The 17,164-nt window shown below is 37.4% G+C and overlaps 1 protein-coding gene across 1 annotated transcript in view; it reads left to right on the top strand.

Moving 5' to 3' along the window:
* The window catches only part of ATP8B4 (ATPase phospholipid transporting 8B4 (putative)), a 204,923-nt gene that overhangs the window by 147,462 nt on the left and 40,297 nt on the right, over positions 1 to 17,164 (top strand). Inside the window, exons 17-20 of the mRNA XM_081049971.1 lie at positions 6,756 to 6,871; positions 9,842 to 10,006; positions 10,940 to 11,051; positions 12,732 to 12,837. Of these exons, the coding sequence (XP_080906097.1) occupies positions 6,756 to 6,871; positions 9,842 to 10,006; positions 10,940 to 11,051; positions 12,732 to 12,837 (499 nt within the window). The remainder of the gene's footprint in view (positions 1 to 6,755; positions 6,872 to 9,841; positions 10,007 to 10,939; positions 11,052 to 12,731; positions 12,838 to 17,164) is intronic.

Here is a 17,164-nt window from a genome sequence, read left to right as displayed (position 1 = left end):
CTAACCCTCAGTGATACTTCAATGTCCCTCTCATTCTTACTTTGCTCCTGTTTCCAGTCCTTATAACAGATGTTCTAAACCTTTGCCTTTTCCTCAAGTGTTCACCCCTGCCATGATCTCCTTCACTTTTGGAAGCTAAATTAATCTCCTATTTCTCTTTAAAAAAAAATAGAGGCCTTCAGAGGTGTGCACTATCGACTTACACTTTTCCTCATCCTGCTCCTTCAGCCCCTAGCTGTTACTTTACTCATTCTTTTCCTGCCTCAGAGAAAAATTGCTCTTGTTCCTTTTCAAAGCTAAAGGTTCTACCTGGTCCCATTCCCCATTCCTTTTCCTTCCTTGTTTGCTCCCTTCCCATTTACTTGTGTCTTTGTTTCTTCTTTATCACTGGCTTCTTCCTTCAGCCCACCACTCTATTATTGTCCTGTTTCTGTAAAGATAATGTTCATGTCCTAACCTCCACTGATTTTATGATCCTATTTGCCTTCTTTCCATCACAGCTTAATTTCTCAAGGTCAGTTTTTGCTCCTCACTTTTATTTCTTTTTTCAGCCTATTAGGGTGAGGCTTCTGCTTCTACTACTCAAGAGGCATGCTTTATCAGAAGTTTCCAGTCACACCTCATGACTTTTCCATGCAGTGGCCTTCCCTATCTGTCTGTCTATCTGTCTGTCTGTCTGTCTGTACATCCGTCCGTCTCCCTCCCTCCCTCTCTCCCTCCCTCCCTCCCTCCCTCCCTCCCTCGCTCCTTCCCTCCCTCCCTCCCTCCCTACCTATCTTTTTTAACTTACTTATATTGAGACTGTTGACCTTCTCTTAGCACTCTTCTTTTGGCCCCTGGGACCTCACTAGATCCTGGTTCTCCTCTTGTCCTGTCTTTTGTTTCTCAAGCTCCTTTGCTGACCACTCTCCTTCGGATTTTCAGTGTTGGTATCCTTTTCTTTTCTTGCTTCCTGGGCTCCGCTTGGATAATCTTGACCATTCACATGGTGGTAGCTATTGCCTATATCTGTGTCCTTCCTATATAGTTCTTCAGCTTCGATCTCTCTCTAAAGTACACACCCATATTTTCATCCTTCTCCTGGATTCTGCCATTGGGTTGTACTATGGTTACCTCAAATTTTACATGTCTAATGTGAGATTTTCTTTCACAGCTACGGCTTTTTCTATAGCCCTTATTAAAATTGTTGACAATCACTTTTTACAGTATGTTTGTCAGTGAACTGAACAATTTACAATGAATTATTTTATTAAATTCTTGCAATACTATGTTACCCCATTTAGGAGTTGAGGAAATTAAAGCTCAAAGATTTTAAATAACCTGCCAAAATGGTCACACAGCTGTTACCTGACTTGTCACACAGCTGGTAATATAAACAGCAGGTTTCTCTTTCTCTAAAGTCTGCCCTCTTAATCTCTATTGTAGCTCACTAGCTTTTGACCCCTCCATCTCCTTTATGCCCCTAAGCTAGTGGTTCTCAAAATTTAGCTCCCATCAGCACCACAGGAAGGCTTATTAAAACATAGAATGCTGGGCCTCAGTCCCAAAGTTTCTGATTCAGCAGGTCTGGGGCAGGCCTACAAACTTATGTCTGACAAGCTCTCAGACGAGACTGACGCTCGTGCTGCTGGTCAGAGAACCACTGTTGGGAACCACTTTCCTGGACTAATAGGTCATCACATTACTACTCATTATGTTGCCCAGAGCTGTTTGGAGCATTTCTTAAACCTGTCTCCTTCTCTGCTACTCTCTTTACTTAGGCCTCAGTATCTCTTGCTTTATATATAGAATCCTCAGTAGTCATCCTGTTTCTAAGTCTTTCCTCCTAGGTCATCAGAGTAATCTTTCTAGAAATAGCCTCAAAACCATTTTAATTTTAAAAGTCTTCTTTTCTTTTCTCTTAATTCCCAGTAACCACTGCTTTAGTTAAGGTTCTCATCATTGTTTGCTTGTATGATTACAATATCTTTAAAACTCTTCCCCTTTAAAATCATCCTATGTGCTGACATGAGGGTATTCTTTCTAAAACATTGGGCTGATTTTGGTATCACCTACTGAATAAACCTTGGTGGCTTCCTGGAATGTAAAGCATAAAGTCCTTTGCATGACTTTCAAAAGCATTTGCAATCTGACCTCAACCTGTTTCTTTCACTTCCCCAAACATTATGCTCCAGCCTCTCTAGACCTTGCCAGGCAAGATTCCCAGCATGCATTGTGCACTTGCACCCCCTTTGCGTGTGCTATTTTCCCTATCTGGAGTGCTTCATCTCCTCACTTCTTTTCTTTGGAAACTCTTACTCACTTGGTAATGACCACTTCAATTGTCATCTGTTCTCTCAATTCTTTTCCTTCTCTCAAACAACTGCATTCTCCTTTGTTTCCCAGGGCCCCTTGTTCATAATACGAATATGATACCAGTCCCAGGATACTCAAAACTTCCCCACTTATTAGAGTGTGCGTTACCTGAAGGCAGGTGCTATGTCTTAGTTTTCATAAGCTGCCCAGGAACAAGCACAGAGCATGACACACAATCGGTTTTCTATAAATGTTTGTTAAATAAAATTTAACCCCAAATTTTGCAACTTAAGAATATCCTGAGCATCATATCAAATCAATTTTTACTGTGGAAAACATGTGTGTATATGTAATTGTAGGAATTTTGGTCTTAAACTACTGGAAACTAGCTCTGGGAGATTACTCCCAGCAGGTAAAAACTAAACATCATCTGAAGATATTAATTTTTATTTTTTTGACAATAAGCTATAGGCAGTCATCATCAATGTTGCTGATGAGCACATACGCTGCTCTAAGTGTTGATCTAATATTGTATCAACAGGCGCTCTCTTCTCTTTATGGCTTCAGGGGAGGTGTTATTGATGTTGGGTTGGTCCAGAACTGGCTCTGAGGGTGTTGACAAAAACCTAAGATTGCTACACAAGGAAACTTTTGGCTTTTCCCCAGCATCAGTCACCATTACGGCTGTGGAGAAATCACAGTCTAACCACAAACATCAGATATTTGTCTTAATAGATCCCATATGAAGAAAGGTAATGTTCTACCACAAAATACATGGAGGCTTGTGGGTTTTATTTTGATTCTGTTTGGTTTTCAGTCTGGAGCAATTTGAAAGAGTGACTGCATAAGAGTAGAAAAGTCTGTTTGATAACAAGGCAAAAAGCAATGCTAGTCTCATGATTGTCACGTGGCTTGGTCTGTGGGGACAATACCCTGATGTAAAGTCTCAGATATTTTCTCCTCCTCTTCTCCCTCCTCCTCATCCTCTTTCTCTTCCTCCTCCTCCTCTTTTTTCTTCTTCTCCTCCCCTCCCTGCCCTTTTTGGCTATAATTCATTGAATCATAAATCGATAGTTTCAATACTGGGGCAAGAACCCTGATTTAATTCAGAAGTCTCTAAGTAAAAATAAATTTCCATAAAGAAGTATGTCAGAGTGTGTAGAATCTACTATATTCATAAACATATAAATCTCAACTTATAGTTTTGAAGGACCAATCTACTAATTATATAAGTAAAAAGATAAAATTAAAGATAGTAATTAACAGAGGCAAGTGGCAGGTAATCATAAAAGAAGAATTAATTACAATAGCTTCTTGAAAAGCTCTTACAAGATCTTTAGATAAGGATTGCTAAACTGTAAATTTTTTAGATTGTCAAAGTACAAATCAAACTGCCATATGGCAAGTATTTCTCTGTGTGAATGTATGAACAGCCACCCAGCTGAGGTATGACAAAGTAGAACGTTTCGTCATCTTTCACAGTGCTGCTATTGTATCCACTATTGCAACGTAAACCTGGAAACCATTTCTGACCTTTTTCTTTCCCTTATGTTACAAAGGCATAGCTGCTGCTTTCAATGAATTTTGCATAATTATAATTCAACTGCGTTTAATCAGTATTTATTAAGTGTCTACCATGTTCCAGTGACTTAAAACTAAAGGAGAATGTGGAATTGAAAAATGTTCCGTGTGGTTGCACCCAGGAGAAGATGGTACAGTAGGGTAGAAAATAGACAGGAAAAGGGCAAATCTTGATGATCCCTGTTTCTCCCCTGTGAAGGAGTCCAGACCCAATCTAATTTTAGAGGGAAGCTATTGCAGGATTCTAAGCAGTGGTGTGAAGATGATTCTGGCTGTGTTAAAGAAAAGTCTCGAAGGAGGCAGGAATGAATAAAGTCATTTAGGCTAATGCAGTAATCTAGGCAAGAGAGAAAGTGGCAGAGAGAAATTCATGACTTCTATTGGATGTATGGATAGTGAGGGGGAAGGCGCTTTGAATGTTGACCTGATATTTTATTTAGGAGACTGAGTGAATGGTGAAGCTTTCTGTTGAGACTGGGGACATAGGAAGAATAGCTAGTTATTAGAGGAAGATAAAGTGTAAAGGGACGAAGGCTGGGTTAAGAGAAAACATCCGAGAAGGAAAACCTTTATTGAATCAGAAAATTGTAAGCTAAAAAGGGCCTTAGAAGTTAAATTTTTAAAAACTTTTCACATGTAGTAACTGAGACAAAGAGATAGTAAAGGATGTACACAAACCGTAGTTTGTGTTTTCCCTAGACTAGTGGTTCTCAATGTGTGGTCCAGGGAACCCTAGGAAACCTTGAAGTTTTTCAGAGGATGCATAAGGACAAAAATATTTTCATAATAATACTAATGTGATTTGTCTTTTTCATTTTTTTCTCATGAGTATACTGTGGAGTTGTACAAAAACCACATAACATGTGATATCACAACAGATTGGATGCAGAAGCAGATATGAAAATCCAACTGTCTTCTCTTAATCCAGACATTAAAAAGATCTATAATCATGTAAAACAATACCACTTCCCAGACTAAATTTCTTTTGTTCTGGAAAATACAATTATTTTTCATGGAAATGTTATTTATGTTAATGTATAATAGGGTTGTTATTATTCTAATTATTGTTATAATGGTATTATAATTAGTGTCATAAGACTATTGATATAATAAAATTTCTCAGGTTTAATTTCTAATTTGGTAAATATTGATAGGTATAACCAATTAAAAAGAGCTCTTATGTTCTTATAGAAGACTACAGAGGGATTCTGAGACCACAAAGTTTAAGAACTGATGTCCTAGCCTGGACTATAAAAAACAGTCATAGAGAAGTCATACTGGCAAATTAAGATGTACATACTTTGTTTTTATAGCTCTGGTGATGGAAGGGAGAAAATATGGTGGGAATTATTAAATCGGATTGTTTTAAAAGAAAAGCAAGAGAAAACTTTTTCTAGAATTAAATGTTTTCTTCCCACTTAAACAATTAGATAATTTGCATATTTTTGTCTCTCCTTTTCCCCAATATGGACAATTAGAGCTGAGTATAAGAAAAATTACATGAGTTTTGGCAACTAGGAAAACTGACCAAAAGTCTTAGAAGAGATGATGAACCCTAGACAAGTCTTAGTACAAAAGGGTTTCCAGGTTGCATTAGGCGTTTTCAAGCCAGGACGAAACTAGAACAGATTAAGAGCTGACTAAGGGCCATTAAAGATAAGAAGGGGTAAGTAATTTATTGTACTATGGCATTTATAGTCTTTAAATCAAGCTCTAAATTTTGTATCCTATTAAATTCATGGTCGTCAATATTTATGTTCCTCTGTTTTGAGGCATTCTATTTTTAGAGAAAAGCTATAATTGAGTGGAAAGCATGTAATAATCTATGACTTGATTAAGCTTGTGAGGGTCACAAGGTTCAGACCATTGAAGCTGTGACCCGGGTGTCTTAAGTTGTAGGCTGTTCCTGGAAAGAAATACTCTGCCATGTCATTCCTTCATTCATGTATTCATTCAACAAATAATTGAATGCCTAGTATGTGCCAAGCTGTAAAACCAAGCCTAGAAAGGTAGTCCAGATATTCTGTGGTATAAAGAAAGATTTGTCTGACAAATATGTGGGACACCAAGGAGAAGGCTTAGACTGGAGATGAGGGAGCCTAGGCAAGGCTGCCATTCCCAAACCTGGGGAGCAGGTTAAAAACACAGCCCTACTAATACAGTCTTCCAGTGGGAAGAAGGTAGAAACTTTAGTTTTGAAAATTCCCTGTGAGGCATGTTTACAGCCTTACGTGTTACAGCCTCACATGGTCATGTTTACAATGACCCAAGAATGAACCACAGAATGAAAGGGCTTTTCCAACAAGTGAAGGGGGTAAAAAAAAAAAAAAAAAAAAAAAAAAAAAAAAAAAAAAAAAAAAAAAAATATATATATATATATATATATATATATATATATATATGTATTAGCAAGGTTTGAGAACTAATGCATAAACCATGGCTTTGAATGGCTAGAATTCCATATGGAGATCACTTGGCATAACATTGATAGTTGATTCCTACAGTAGGTCTTGAATTTCGGGAGACGGCAAACAAAGGTCTCAATTCTGCTCAATACAGGCGTAATTTAAATGCATTAACCCTTCAGAAATGTTAAGCAAGTAAAATAGGAAGGTCATACGTGTCAGAGTAAAAACACTTGTTTCTGAGTTTGGGAAATCAAAGGATTTCAGTAGATGAAATATTTCTCAGTTAATAAAACAGGAATAAAGCCAAGTGACTTAGGTAATGAGTGACCTTCTAACCAAAGGCACTGAATATTTTACTACTGGCTAACACATTATGCCCATTTCCACATTGCCTGGCTGGAGGTCTAGTAGAGCCTAGTTTTAACAGATTTTATTGATTATAATCTGCTTTCCAAATTTTTTTCTTTTCAGTTAGAAACCCGGAAGGACAGATAAAGCTTTATTCCAAAGGAGCAGACACTATTTTGTTTGAAAAACTTCATCCAGCCAATGAAGCCCTTCTGACTTTGACATCAGACCACATCAGTGTAAGTGCCTTTGTCTTACGGTTAGCAAAATGGCCCTTCGGCCACTTTCTATGGTTAGGTCTTATTTTAAAAATATCAGCTAAATGACCTGACTTCTCAAATGAAAAACATGTGGAGAGTGGGTCCACTGGAAACTGTGCCAGTGAATGTCTGGAAACTGGCACATGAGCCGACCCCCTCCCCTGCTGAGAGGCTGGTTGGTCTCACCACAGGTGGATTAACACACAGCAGCTGACAAGTAGCCACTGAGTGTAGGCTCCTGAACTCCAGCCAGGAGAAGGCTCAGGACACTTGGGAAAATGTTCTCTAACTCCCCTGCTTTTGGGGCTGCTCCGCTGAGGAGACTAGACTGATTCAGGGAAGAGGAGCAGGAGAGTCACTTAACCTGGATTCCATGGTGTTTGGCACCAACAGAATCTCTTATGATCATCCCAATGAATAGCTTCGGGCTATGTTTACATAGTGAAAGGAAAATAGTCTCTGTAGCCAATTTTCTCCTCCAAGGGTCCTTTTATTCAGGTCATAAATCATGGAGACACTTAATGTTCCCTAGGTTGAATTTACAAAAAGCATACATTCTGAGACTATGCATACTTTTTTGCCAAAACCTTTCTGAAAGGAGCAGCAGTGCAATTTTTTGCAATTTCCCTCCCAAAAGAATCCATGAATTAACATGAGCATTACCTGGTTTAAACCTGAGACTCAAGTGTCTCTCTTAATATTTGTTTGAGGTTCTGTTTAACCCAATATGAACTTTAAGGGCAATGGGCCAAAACTCTCATTTCCTCATTGGTTTCTCTCCTTTAAAAAATTATTGAGAATTCATGTTCTTTGTCAAGCCCTATATTTAATACAAAACATTCTCTGAATCTTTAAAAAACAAACAAACAAACAAAAAACTTTGCTGACTTTAAGTTTAAAGAATGATGGTTTAGTAACATTGGGTACAAACATAGCTATTGTTTTAGTCTTTCCAATAGAGCATTCTTGATTTTCTTTTAATCTCTTCCAGAAGGCCAGCCTGGGTCTTTTTAATTTTTAATTTATTTATTTTTAATTTTTTTTATGAGAACAACATTGGAATCATAAGTATTTGATTTTGCCATTGCTCAAACAGGAAGGCTCTGGATTCATACATTCTCCCTTCATATGAAAGTATGAAATATTGAAAGCCTAATTTGACTCTTACATTTCTATGTAAAAGAAAATTTTTTCAGATAGTATCAATTTGACTTTGACTCTGCTTCATTCACTTTATTCATTTCAGCTTTCAAATTCTGAGGTTTTAAATTTATATTTAATCATTGATTTTGAATTGTTTAAGGATAGGAAAGGACCTTGCTTAAATGCTCATTTAGGATTCAACTTGTGTTTCATGTAGTAATTAAATAACTTAAATCATCTGTCTCCTTTTGTAATGTCGTCTTAGAGTTGATTCACTGTCGTGCAGAACAGAGAGGAAAGCACTGTGATGCCCAGCGGGGTTGCAAGTCAAAGAAGTGTTTATATGAGCTAAGAGGACAAAAGATCCTTACAACACAGTGACTTGATTTTCAGATCAGTAGGGGACCCAGTGGTGGTCTTGGAAGGCAGGGCTTGTAAAATGTGATTGCAATATACAAAGTGCTACCAACTGCCTACAAGATAAATTTGGACAATTTTTCCCATGGTCTCTCTGGAGTAAAGCACATCATTGCAGTGTGCACTGACTTTTCTTTCCGTTAACCCAATTAGGATGTGCTGTGGTTTGACTTGTGCCCCATCACAAACCTATGTCTGTTCCATATGCCAAAACACACAGAGAAGATATACTCAGTGACAATGCCCAAAGGAATAGAAATGGTTATAAAAACGCTTGTAGTGTAGAAGCCCATAAAATGACCACTGGGGGCCTAGGCAAAGTGGGAGGTTTTTAGCACTTCCCCAAAGCAATCTACATGTTTCTAGCTATTGCTGCTGTGTGAGACTTAGCAACTACCAGTGTCCTATTTTTATTGTTTATTTTTTTTCCTATTAGAAGGACACAGCACCAGAGGTATCACTTAAGATTATCAGTTTACTCAGATGCTAAAGGAAAAGCATAATTCTCCCATTAATTTGACCTATTATTAAATACTCACTCCATAGGAAGCAGTTTATAAAAAATAATTTTAAAACTAACCTGACTTGATGGTGTCTTTGACAGTTTCAAATCATTTTTATTATTAAAATGAAACTTTCATATAGCAAAAACTGTTTTTAAAAATTACAGAATACTTAGAATGAAAAGTAAAAGTCAGCTTCCACTTCCCAAAAACAAACATTTATATTAACTTCCTGCCTTTCTTCCCTTTTTCCCCTAATGGTTATTATTATAACCTTAATTAATATGCTTAAACGTCTGTTACCTGACTAACATCATTTATTCATCTATTATTGACTTTCAACTTTTTATTGTGAACATTTTCAAGCATAAACAAAAGTAGGACTGAGTTAATTTTAGCCACAGCTATATTATTAGGAGGAATACGACAAGACTTTGGAGAGACGTCATGCTACAATCTCTTCAGAGGGCCTCCTGCCTCTGAGAGCTATGGCTCCTCAAAGGGTCTTTTCCTCTGTGCTAGAAGCCAAGGGCCGTGGACTGTGGAACAGGCTGGGTCCCTGGCATTGCTGGGAGGGCTATACATGTTGCTTCAAATGGCTATCTTAAATCATGGGCATCACTAGATAACCTCTCAGCTAGGATACGTCAGCAGGCATTGCAGCTATCTTTTAGGTGGATTGCTAACCAGCTCCCCTGAATGTTTTAACCCCGTAAAAGTAAAATACAGAATACAAACATTATCTCCCATTTCTACCAGGATTAAACAGGTGGAGATCAAGATGGCTCTTGGAACAAAATGAGTGCAAAACTTCATGCCCGTTATTGTTGTTCTTGCTGTGATTATTGTTTTGGGATGGTTCCTAAGTCAATGTCTCCTCTGGTAGGAATTTGCAGGGGAAGGCCTTCGAACTTTGGCCATCGCATACAGAGATCTGGACGACAAGTACTTTAAAGAGTGGCTTACGATGCTGGAAGATGCAAATGCTGCCACAGATGAGAGGGATGAACGGATAGCTGTACTGTATGAAGAAATTGAAAGGGACTTGATGGTATGAGTTTCAGAGCATGGTGGTTCGTGTTATACAGGGGATAGTATGTATTCAGAGATCCAGCATAGAAATAATCTATTGGCTACATCATGTTGCTCACAGCAGATGTTACTCTTTCAAACACTGAATCATGCATTATATGCTGGCTTTGAGTTTCCCATGTGTGGCCCTAGAGAATTATTTCTATTAGTGATAGCTTATGCAATTGGAAGTTTCCCAAGAGTAGAAGACAGCAGACTCCCTATTTTTGTCAAACTCTGGTATGTTCTTAATGTTATTTTTTCCCCCTCGCTGCTTTATTATCGACCTTTTTAGAGCAAGGAAACTTGTCATTAAGAGTGGGGCTATAGCTTTAAACCATCTTATAGCCATGAGATCCTAATGATATCTGTGCTGCCCAGAGTACAATCTATTCTAGAAACTACTCTTCCCCAAGACCAGGATGCTCAATTATGGTGAAGTGATAGAGAACATACCTTGTTCATCTTTGGATGAAATATTTCAGAAGAACCTTCACTTTTTAGTTTATGGCACCTGCTGATTTATTAATGTAGGAGAATGGCTCTACATTTTTGTGAATCTGACTATGAAATGAGGGCTCTTTTTGGACCCTTTCATGTTGATATAAATGGGGAAGTAGCTGGGGAATTCTTAAGTCCTTAAAAGCCCAAATGGCTTCTGATTGTATATGCTAACTTCCAAGATCTTTGCCATTAATTGGTGTGCCTATCGGTTGGCTTGATTTAAGAAACTCTTTTTGAATCCTTGTCAACACACTTCTGTACATAATAGAATGCTTGCTATATCAATGCATCATAATTTCCGTCTTCAATTCATGGTCCTTGACCTCTGAACTCTGTGACTGAAAGCCATCGATGTTATGAACATTGTTTGCATACATTAACATAAGGTATTCTGTATTTTTCAATGAAGCTTCTAGGTGCCACTGCCATAGAAGATAAGTTACAAGAGGGTGTTATTGAAACAGTCGCAAGTTTGTCACTAGCCAATATTAAGATCTGGGTCCTAACAGGAGACAAACAAGGTAATTTGAAAATGGATAATGATGTTTTGAAAAGAGGGCAATAATTTATATGGTAAAATTTTAATTAACCAGAAAGTTTCATTAGTTAGGTATTTTTCCCAGTCCTCCATAAAGGAAAGAGTTGAAATACAAAAAGGAAAGGTAATGTAAGAATTTACTATTTAAAAACAACATAAACATATTCCAAACTAACAAAATATCTTCTCTAGTATACTTTGGGGTCTATTGAGTTTCAACTCAATTGTTTCTTAAATATAATAGTTACACCTATAGGCAGCAATGGAATTAAAAATGTTTAACTATTGGTTTATATGAGCACTGCCTCCAATCAGAACCGAGCCTGGCATAGCACTGAAGCAGGACATCGGAGCCCCTTTTGGGCTACTCCTCTTAATTTCTTGATGGTAGGGAGGCTTGGGGGTCTCAGAGGAGGGGTCAGGGTGGTGGGCAAGTTTTGGGAGGCTCAGGAAAGCAAGTTTATCAATTGGTATGAAAATATTTTGGTATTTTAAGAACCACCATAGCTGTACTGCTGCAACCTGGCTGAATTCCAAGTCTGCCCATGCAGTAGTACAATGAGTGCTGACCCACTTTCAGGCATGACAAAATACCAAGTCATCAGAGAAAGAGTCACTATGTTCAGAATACTGTGTTTCCTAAGAAAGAAAAGGGGATCTTTTGGATCTATTTCTCACAGTAATGGTTAAAGCAAAAGAGATTTAATGCTTGGTCATTAGTAAACCAAAAATATTTTGTTAACTGGCACACACCTGTTTTTAAGAGTCTATTTACCTGTTTATTATTTTTAGAACATTGGAGGATTTGCAGATATGATAAATCAATTCTCTGTATGTTTACCCAAACCACTGATTCCAAAAAATGAACAATAGAGGGTTGAGCTATGTGATGTGTTACTAGAGATTTCCTAGAGTTTGATGTTGATCCCTAGGTACAGCTGTTCAATTAGTTACGAATATTGACAAGTTTGCTATTTTTTAACCTTAATTTCTGTGCTTTATACAAAGGATATGCTAAGATCAGTTGTCTTCTTTGACTTAAGACAAATCTAATGATTCCACAGAATTAGCTAGAGCCTAAGAACTCGACAGGATTTGTATCGAATGACTTGACTGAAGATGGAAGGGTTACCTAACTACCCTAGGCTTCATTTTTATAAAATTAGAGGAAGGAATGCCCAACATCATGTAATTTTCCAGTTATCTAGTAGCAGCCGTCTATTCACTTAATGGGAAAATGGTAATGTTGCATGTGGGAGAACTATAAAAATTTTACAAGAGCATTTTTGCTGTTCCACTGAACATTTTGTGAGATGTTTTTCAATTTGCCTACCATATTAGAGTTGCACAGTAGCTAAGTTTAGTATTTTAACTCTCCAAAGGCAGTATTTGGGACTTCTGGTAAAAACTAGATGAGAAACATGGAGATTCATAGATGTTGCCACCTCTCCAGGGATTTACCAATTGGTGAATTTGATCAGGGGACCAGGTCTTTGAATTTCCCTTTGGGTTTCTTGCATTTTATCACTCGTCATGTTCTCTCTGACATGAAGGAAGCCTGTAAGCTCTAAGAAAATACAGTGATGGCCTCAAAATGTCTTTGGAAAGGGTACTTATGTTATCACGTGATGTTCTAATTGAAGTCGGCTTTATTTTGTATCAGAAACTGCCATCAACATTGGATATGCTTGCAACATGCTAACTGATGACATGAATGATGTGTTCATTATAGCAGGGAACACGGAAGTGGAAGTCAGAGAAGAACTCAGGTAAGTGTTAAAGGAAGAAGGAAAGGAAGAGAGGAAAGGAGGGAGAGAGGAGAAAAGGAAGATCAGATAGCTGAGAAAGTGGAAAGCTGTTCTGTAGTTTCCTATGGTCTTGTTTCCTGAAGTTCTATCCATTTTGGTGACAAATTAAGATAAGTTTGACATTAGTGGTGAGTTATCGTCTTCAGGCCTCCAACATTTCTCAAGTATTTTTAGAAAAGGATTTCAAATCATTAACATTGTTAGCCTTTAAATTTATGCATGGGTGAGCAAACTTTTAACTCTTACATGATAATGAGTGATCAGTGTTACTGAGGGTACTTGTTAAAATACTAGCTTCATTCTGACCTAAAAATTAAGAATATTTAGAGCTAAGACGGGGCCTAGGGTTTTGTATTTTAATAATAAGCATCTAGATGAAGCTTATGGTCAGATAAACTTGGGAAGCACAGCTGTAAAAGATGATGTATAAAGTTGGAATAGAGTCTTTTAGAATGAGGCATTTTGACATAGTTGCTATTAAACCTAGATGTATCATGCTTATGAGAAACAAGATACTGTGAAATTTGTGTAACCACTATATAAGTGGTAAAATTGGAGGTAAGAGTGGGCAAACATTAAATGTTGAGAAATAACATTTCTTAATATCTGCCAATTTATTCCTTTTCTGTTAATTCATTTGAAGAAAAACATTTTATGTCTGCATAAATATTTTCCCAGAACTTTAAAAAATGCAGTCTTATAACATTTTTTCCTTGCTAAACTTGTGGTAGTAGCTTCTCTAAGCTCAACGCATTTTGGGTCTAGCCAAGCAGAGCTTTGACTTAGAGGCAAACTTCTTGCTGCTTGTTACACTCTAGAGCAGGGCTGAACCTTCTCTCAACACAGCAGTGGTGCGTGAAGGGTTTCCTTAATGTGTCTCCACCATTAAACTTTTGTTCCTGCATCTTGAAAAGAAAGGCAGTCTTAACTGTTAGCACCACTGATACTTGTAGATCAAATTTCCCAACTTCTTCTACACTGCCTTTAGCCACTGTAGAAAACTGCTAGATCCTGCTGGTTAGAAGCTAGACTGGAGATTGCATGTGTGTTTGCCAAATAAAAACTGGGAAATCTAATTATTATTGATATAATTTAGTATGATGATTTCCATAACTTTAATGGTAGATTCCACAGAGTCTATGGAAGAAATGTTAATAATTTGGTAATTAATTAAAGTTTTTTGCTAAAGGAAGATAGTGAGGAGATCTACATTCTAATGAGCCTAATGCTAAATGCTTTGAGACCATGCCTGGGATATGTATACATGTATCATTTCATTTTATTCTCAAAACAACCCAATGGTAGACATTATCATTATCCTTATTTCACAGGGTAGGAAGTTGAGACAGATAGTGTAAATAAGGTGCCCAAAGTTTCACAACTAGTCAGTGGTTCAGCTGGGATTCAAATCTAGGCAGGTGGTTCTAGAGCCTGTGCTCCGAATCACTTGTCATGTGTCTTCCTAAACACACCTTGCATGTATTCTTACTCCCTTTAAATAGTTAATAGAAGAAAAATGTAGTCGTTGAGGCATCTTATTGCTTCACTTGAGGTCAGACACCAGATGAGCAACTAGGAAAGAATAAATTTCAGGGAGAGACAGCAATTGTTAGGTGGAAGAGTACAGACTTCCTGTTAATAGGAGCCGAGTAAGAATCTTGACTTCAAGCTCACTGTCTAGCTGAGTGACTTTAATGTGCTATTCAACCTCTCTTTGCTTGGTTTCTTCATTTGTTCAATGGAAAATATACAAATATCTACCCTATGGATTATTTTAATTGGGGGATTAAGTGAGGTAAGAATTGAAAGTTTTACAGCCATCAACCAGTATCCTCCTTACCTTCCCCACTCTCTCTCCACTTTCTCCCTTTCCCTCCTTCCCTCTTTCCTTCAGTCATTATTCCCAATCTTTCCACCAAAAGGATTACTTTTATTAATATTTCCCCAGTAGACTCTATGGAGTCTATCATTGAAATTATAAAAATAATAATAATAAAATTATATCAGTAACAATTAATTAGATCTCCCAATTTTTATTTGGCAAAGACATTTGCAATCTCCAGTCATAGCTTCTAATCAGAATGATATAGCAGTTTTCTACACCAGGTTGATGTCATGGTTGCCAAAAATGACAGAAAACAAAACAAAACAAAAAATTAGGGGTTCTATGCATTTTTATCATAGAGAAATTTACATTTTTTATTAACCTTCTTATGATATTGAAAACACTATGCTGACCTCTATTACACTTTTATGGATCCTCTTCCTTTATTGGTTATATTGAATAATGATATTGTAGGTTGTTTTCAGTGGTAGCACTGACAAAAGCATTGAAACATGAAAGAAATCATGTTATATTCTAGGAGCAATATTCCAAGTTGCAGCTAGAGTATACCATAGACCTAAGGTGGAAATAATTTTTCAGAGGTGGATTGGTGATAGATTGATTGGCAAACAAAAGTGATTATACTTTATCCTGAAGGTACTGGGTGGATGTAGATTGCTTGGAAGCAGAAACGTGACAAATGTAATTTTGCATTTTAGAAATAACACTCTGGTGACAGTATAGATTGCGTATGTTTGATGGGAAAATGAATGGTATCGGGAATGCTTCAGGACACGGTTAGAATACTCAAGCACAGAGATGATGAAGATTAAACTAAGGCAGTGAGATGATAACAATGGGGAAGGAAAGAATGGTGTGAGATTGACAGCTATATTGGAAATAGAATGAATAGGATTTGGAATTTGATTTGATGTCAAGAGAAGTAGAAGGATACTTTGTCATTCTAGCTTGTCTGACTTCACAGTCCAGAATACCCTCAGATGTGCAAGAATAGAAACTCATTAAATTTTCTAAAGCTGAACTTGAACCCTTTTTTGCCTGATGATAGAACAATTAAACTAGGCACTTTGGGGTAAATTTCGTTCAAGTGTAGGGTGCACGATTGCGTTATGTGCTAGTGATTCTCAGCATTTGCCCTGCTGGCCATCTAGTGCTTCCCACTTTGGTGTCCCTGTCTGGTCTCTGGTCTCTTTGGCTTGCTGGCCGTCCCTCTGGGATGATGTTCACACCCTCCTGGGGAAACATGAAGTCTGGCTGCTCTTCCTAACCTCTCTGTGTCCACAAACACTTGTGCTCTTATATGGCTACCTCTGTTCCTGAAATCCCTTTACTCTAATACCCTCCATGTCACTGTCCTTCAGTAGCAACTCTTCCATACTCAGATTCCCAGAAATTTACCTGAGGATTTCATTACCCACATGGTTCCCATCAACTACCAGTCCAGGGTATGGGTCAGCACCCAGGCTTCTTTGAGTAACTCAGCAGCATCTAAGCTCCTCATCAGTGTCCCTCTACTCTAGGCTGAATGGGAGATGGAGAAAGAGGTCATTTCTTTCTAGTCTGTTGCTTGTGGCAACATTTTATGCCCAAATTCTTTTAAGGATTAGACTTTTGAGACTTGAAGAAACGTTTTTCTACCCTCTGAAAAAGCCCAATTAGTGAAATTCCAGATTGCTGAAATTCAGAATGATGTCATGGCTATGGGTTTCAAGAGTCTATTTTGATACTCAAAAAGCAAGATCTTGACTCTCTTTAAATGTCCCCTGTATTTGTCTCTGTCAGATCCCTCTGAGGCAAGGTCTGTCTCTGAGTTAACAGAGAGAGTCACCTGTGGTAGCTGCGCTGATTGCAGAAGGGGTGGGGACCCAAAGTTATCTCAAGATTTTATCCAGCTACAATTGGTTGAATAAGTAGATAACATAACTGTTGTTATGTGGAAGCAATGTAGAGAAATGTGAATTCCTATACACCATTGTTGGGAGTATAAATTGGTAGAGACTTTCTAGAGGGCAAATTCACAATATATTTCAAAATTATATATATGTACACTTTTGACCCAATGATTCTTACTCTTAAGAATTACTGTTAAGAAAATAAATGGGCAAATGTATGAATATGTATATAAAGAAATATGCATTGCTATATAAATTATGAAAATACAAAATTAAAATTGCTCAAATAACCCTGCCATAAAAATTTTGTTAATTACTATGATATACTCATATACGTGCAATGGAATACTATGTAGTCATTAAAAGTTATTACGTTTATTGACATTGGAAGATATCCATGGTATATTTAAGTGAAAAATGAGATTATGAAATATCATGCATGCTGTAAACCCTTTTTAAAAAAAATGTATGTGAGTGTATGTATATATGTACGTATGTATGTATGTATGTATGTATATATGTGAAACACTATGCTTCTATATCCATATCT

This window comes from Rhinolophus hipposideros (assembly GCF_964194185.1).
Source record: "Rhinolophus hipposideros genome assembly, chromosome: 5".
Classification (NCBI taxonomy): domain Eukaryota; kingdom Metazoa; phylum Chordata; class Mammalia; order Chiroptera; family Rhinolophidae; genus Rhinolophus; species Rhinolophus hipposideros.
The sequence above is the reverse complement of the archived record's forward strand: the minus strand, read 5'-3'. Positions and strand labels throughout refer to the sequence as shown.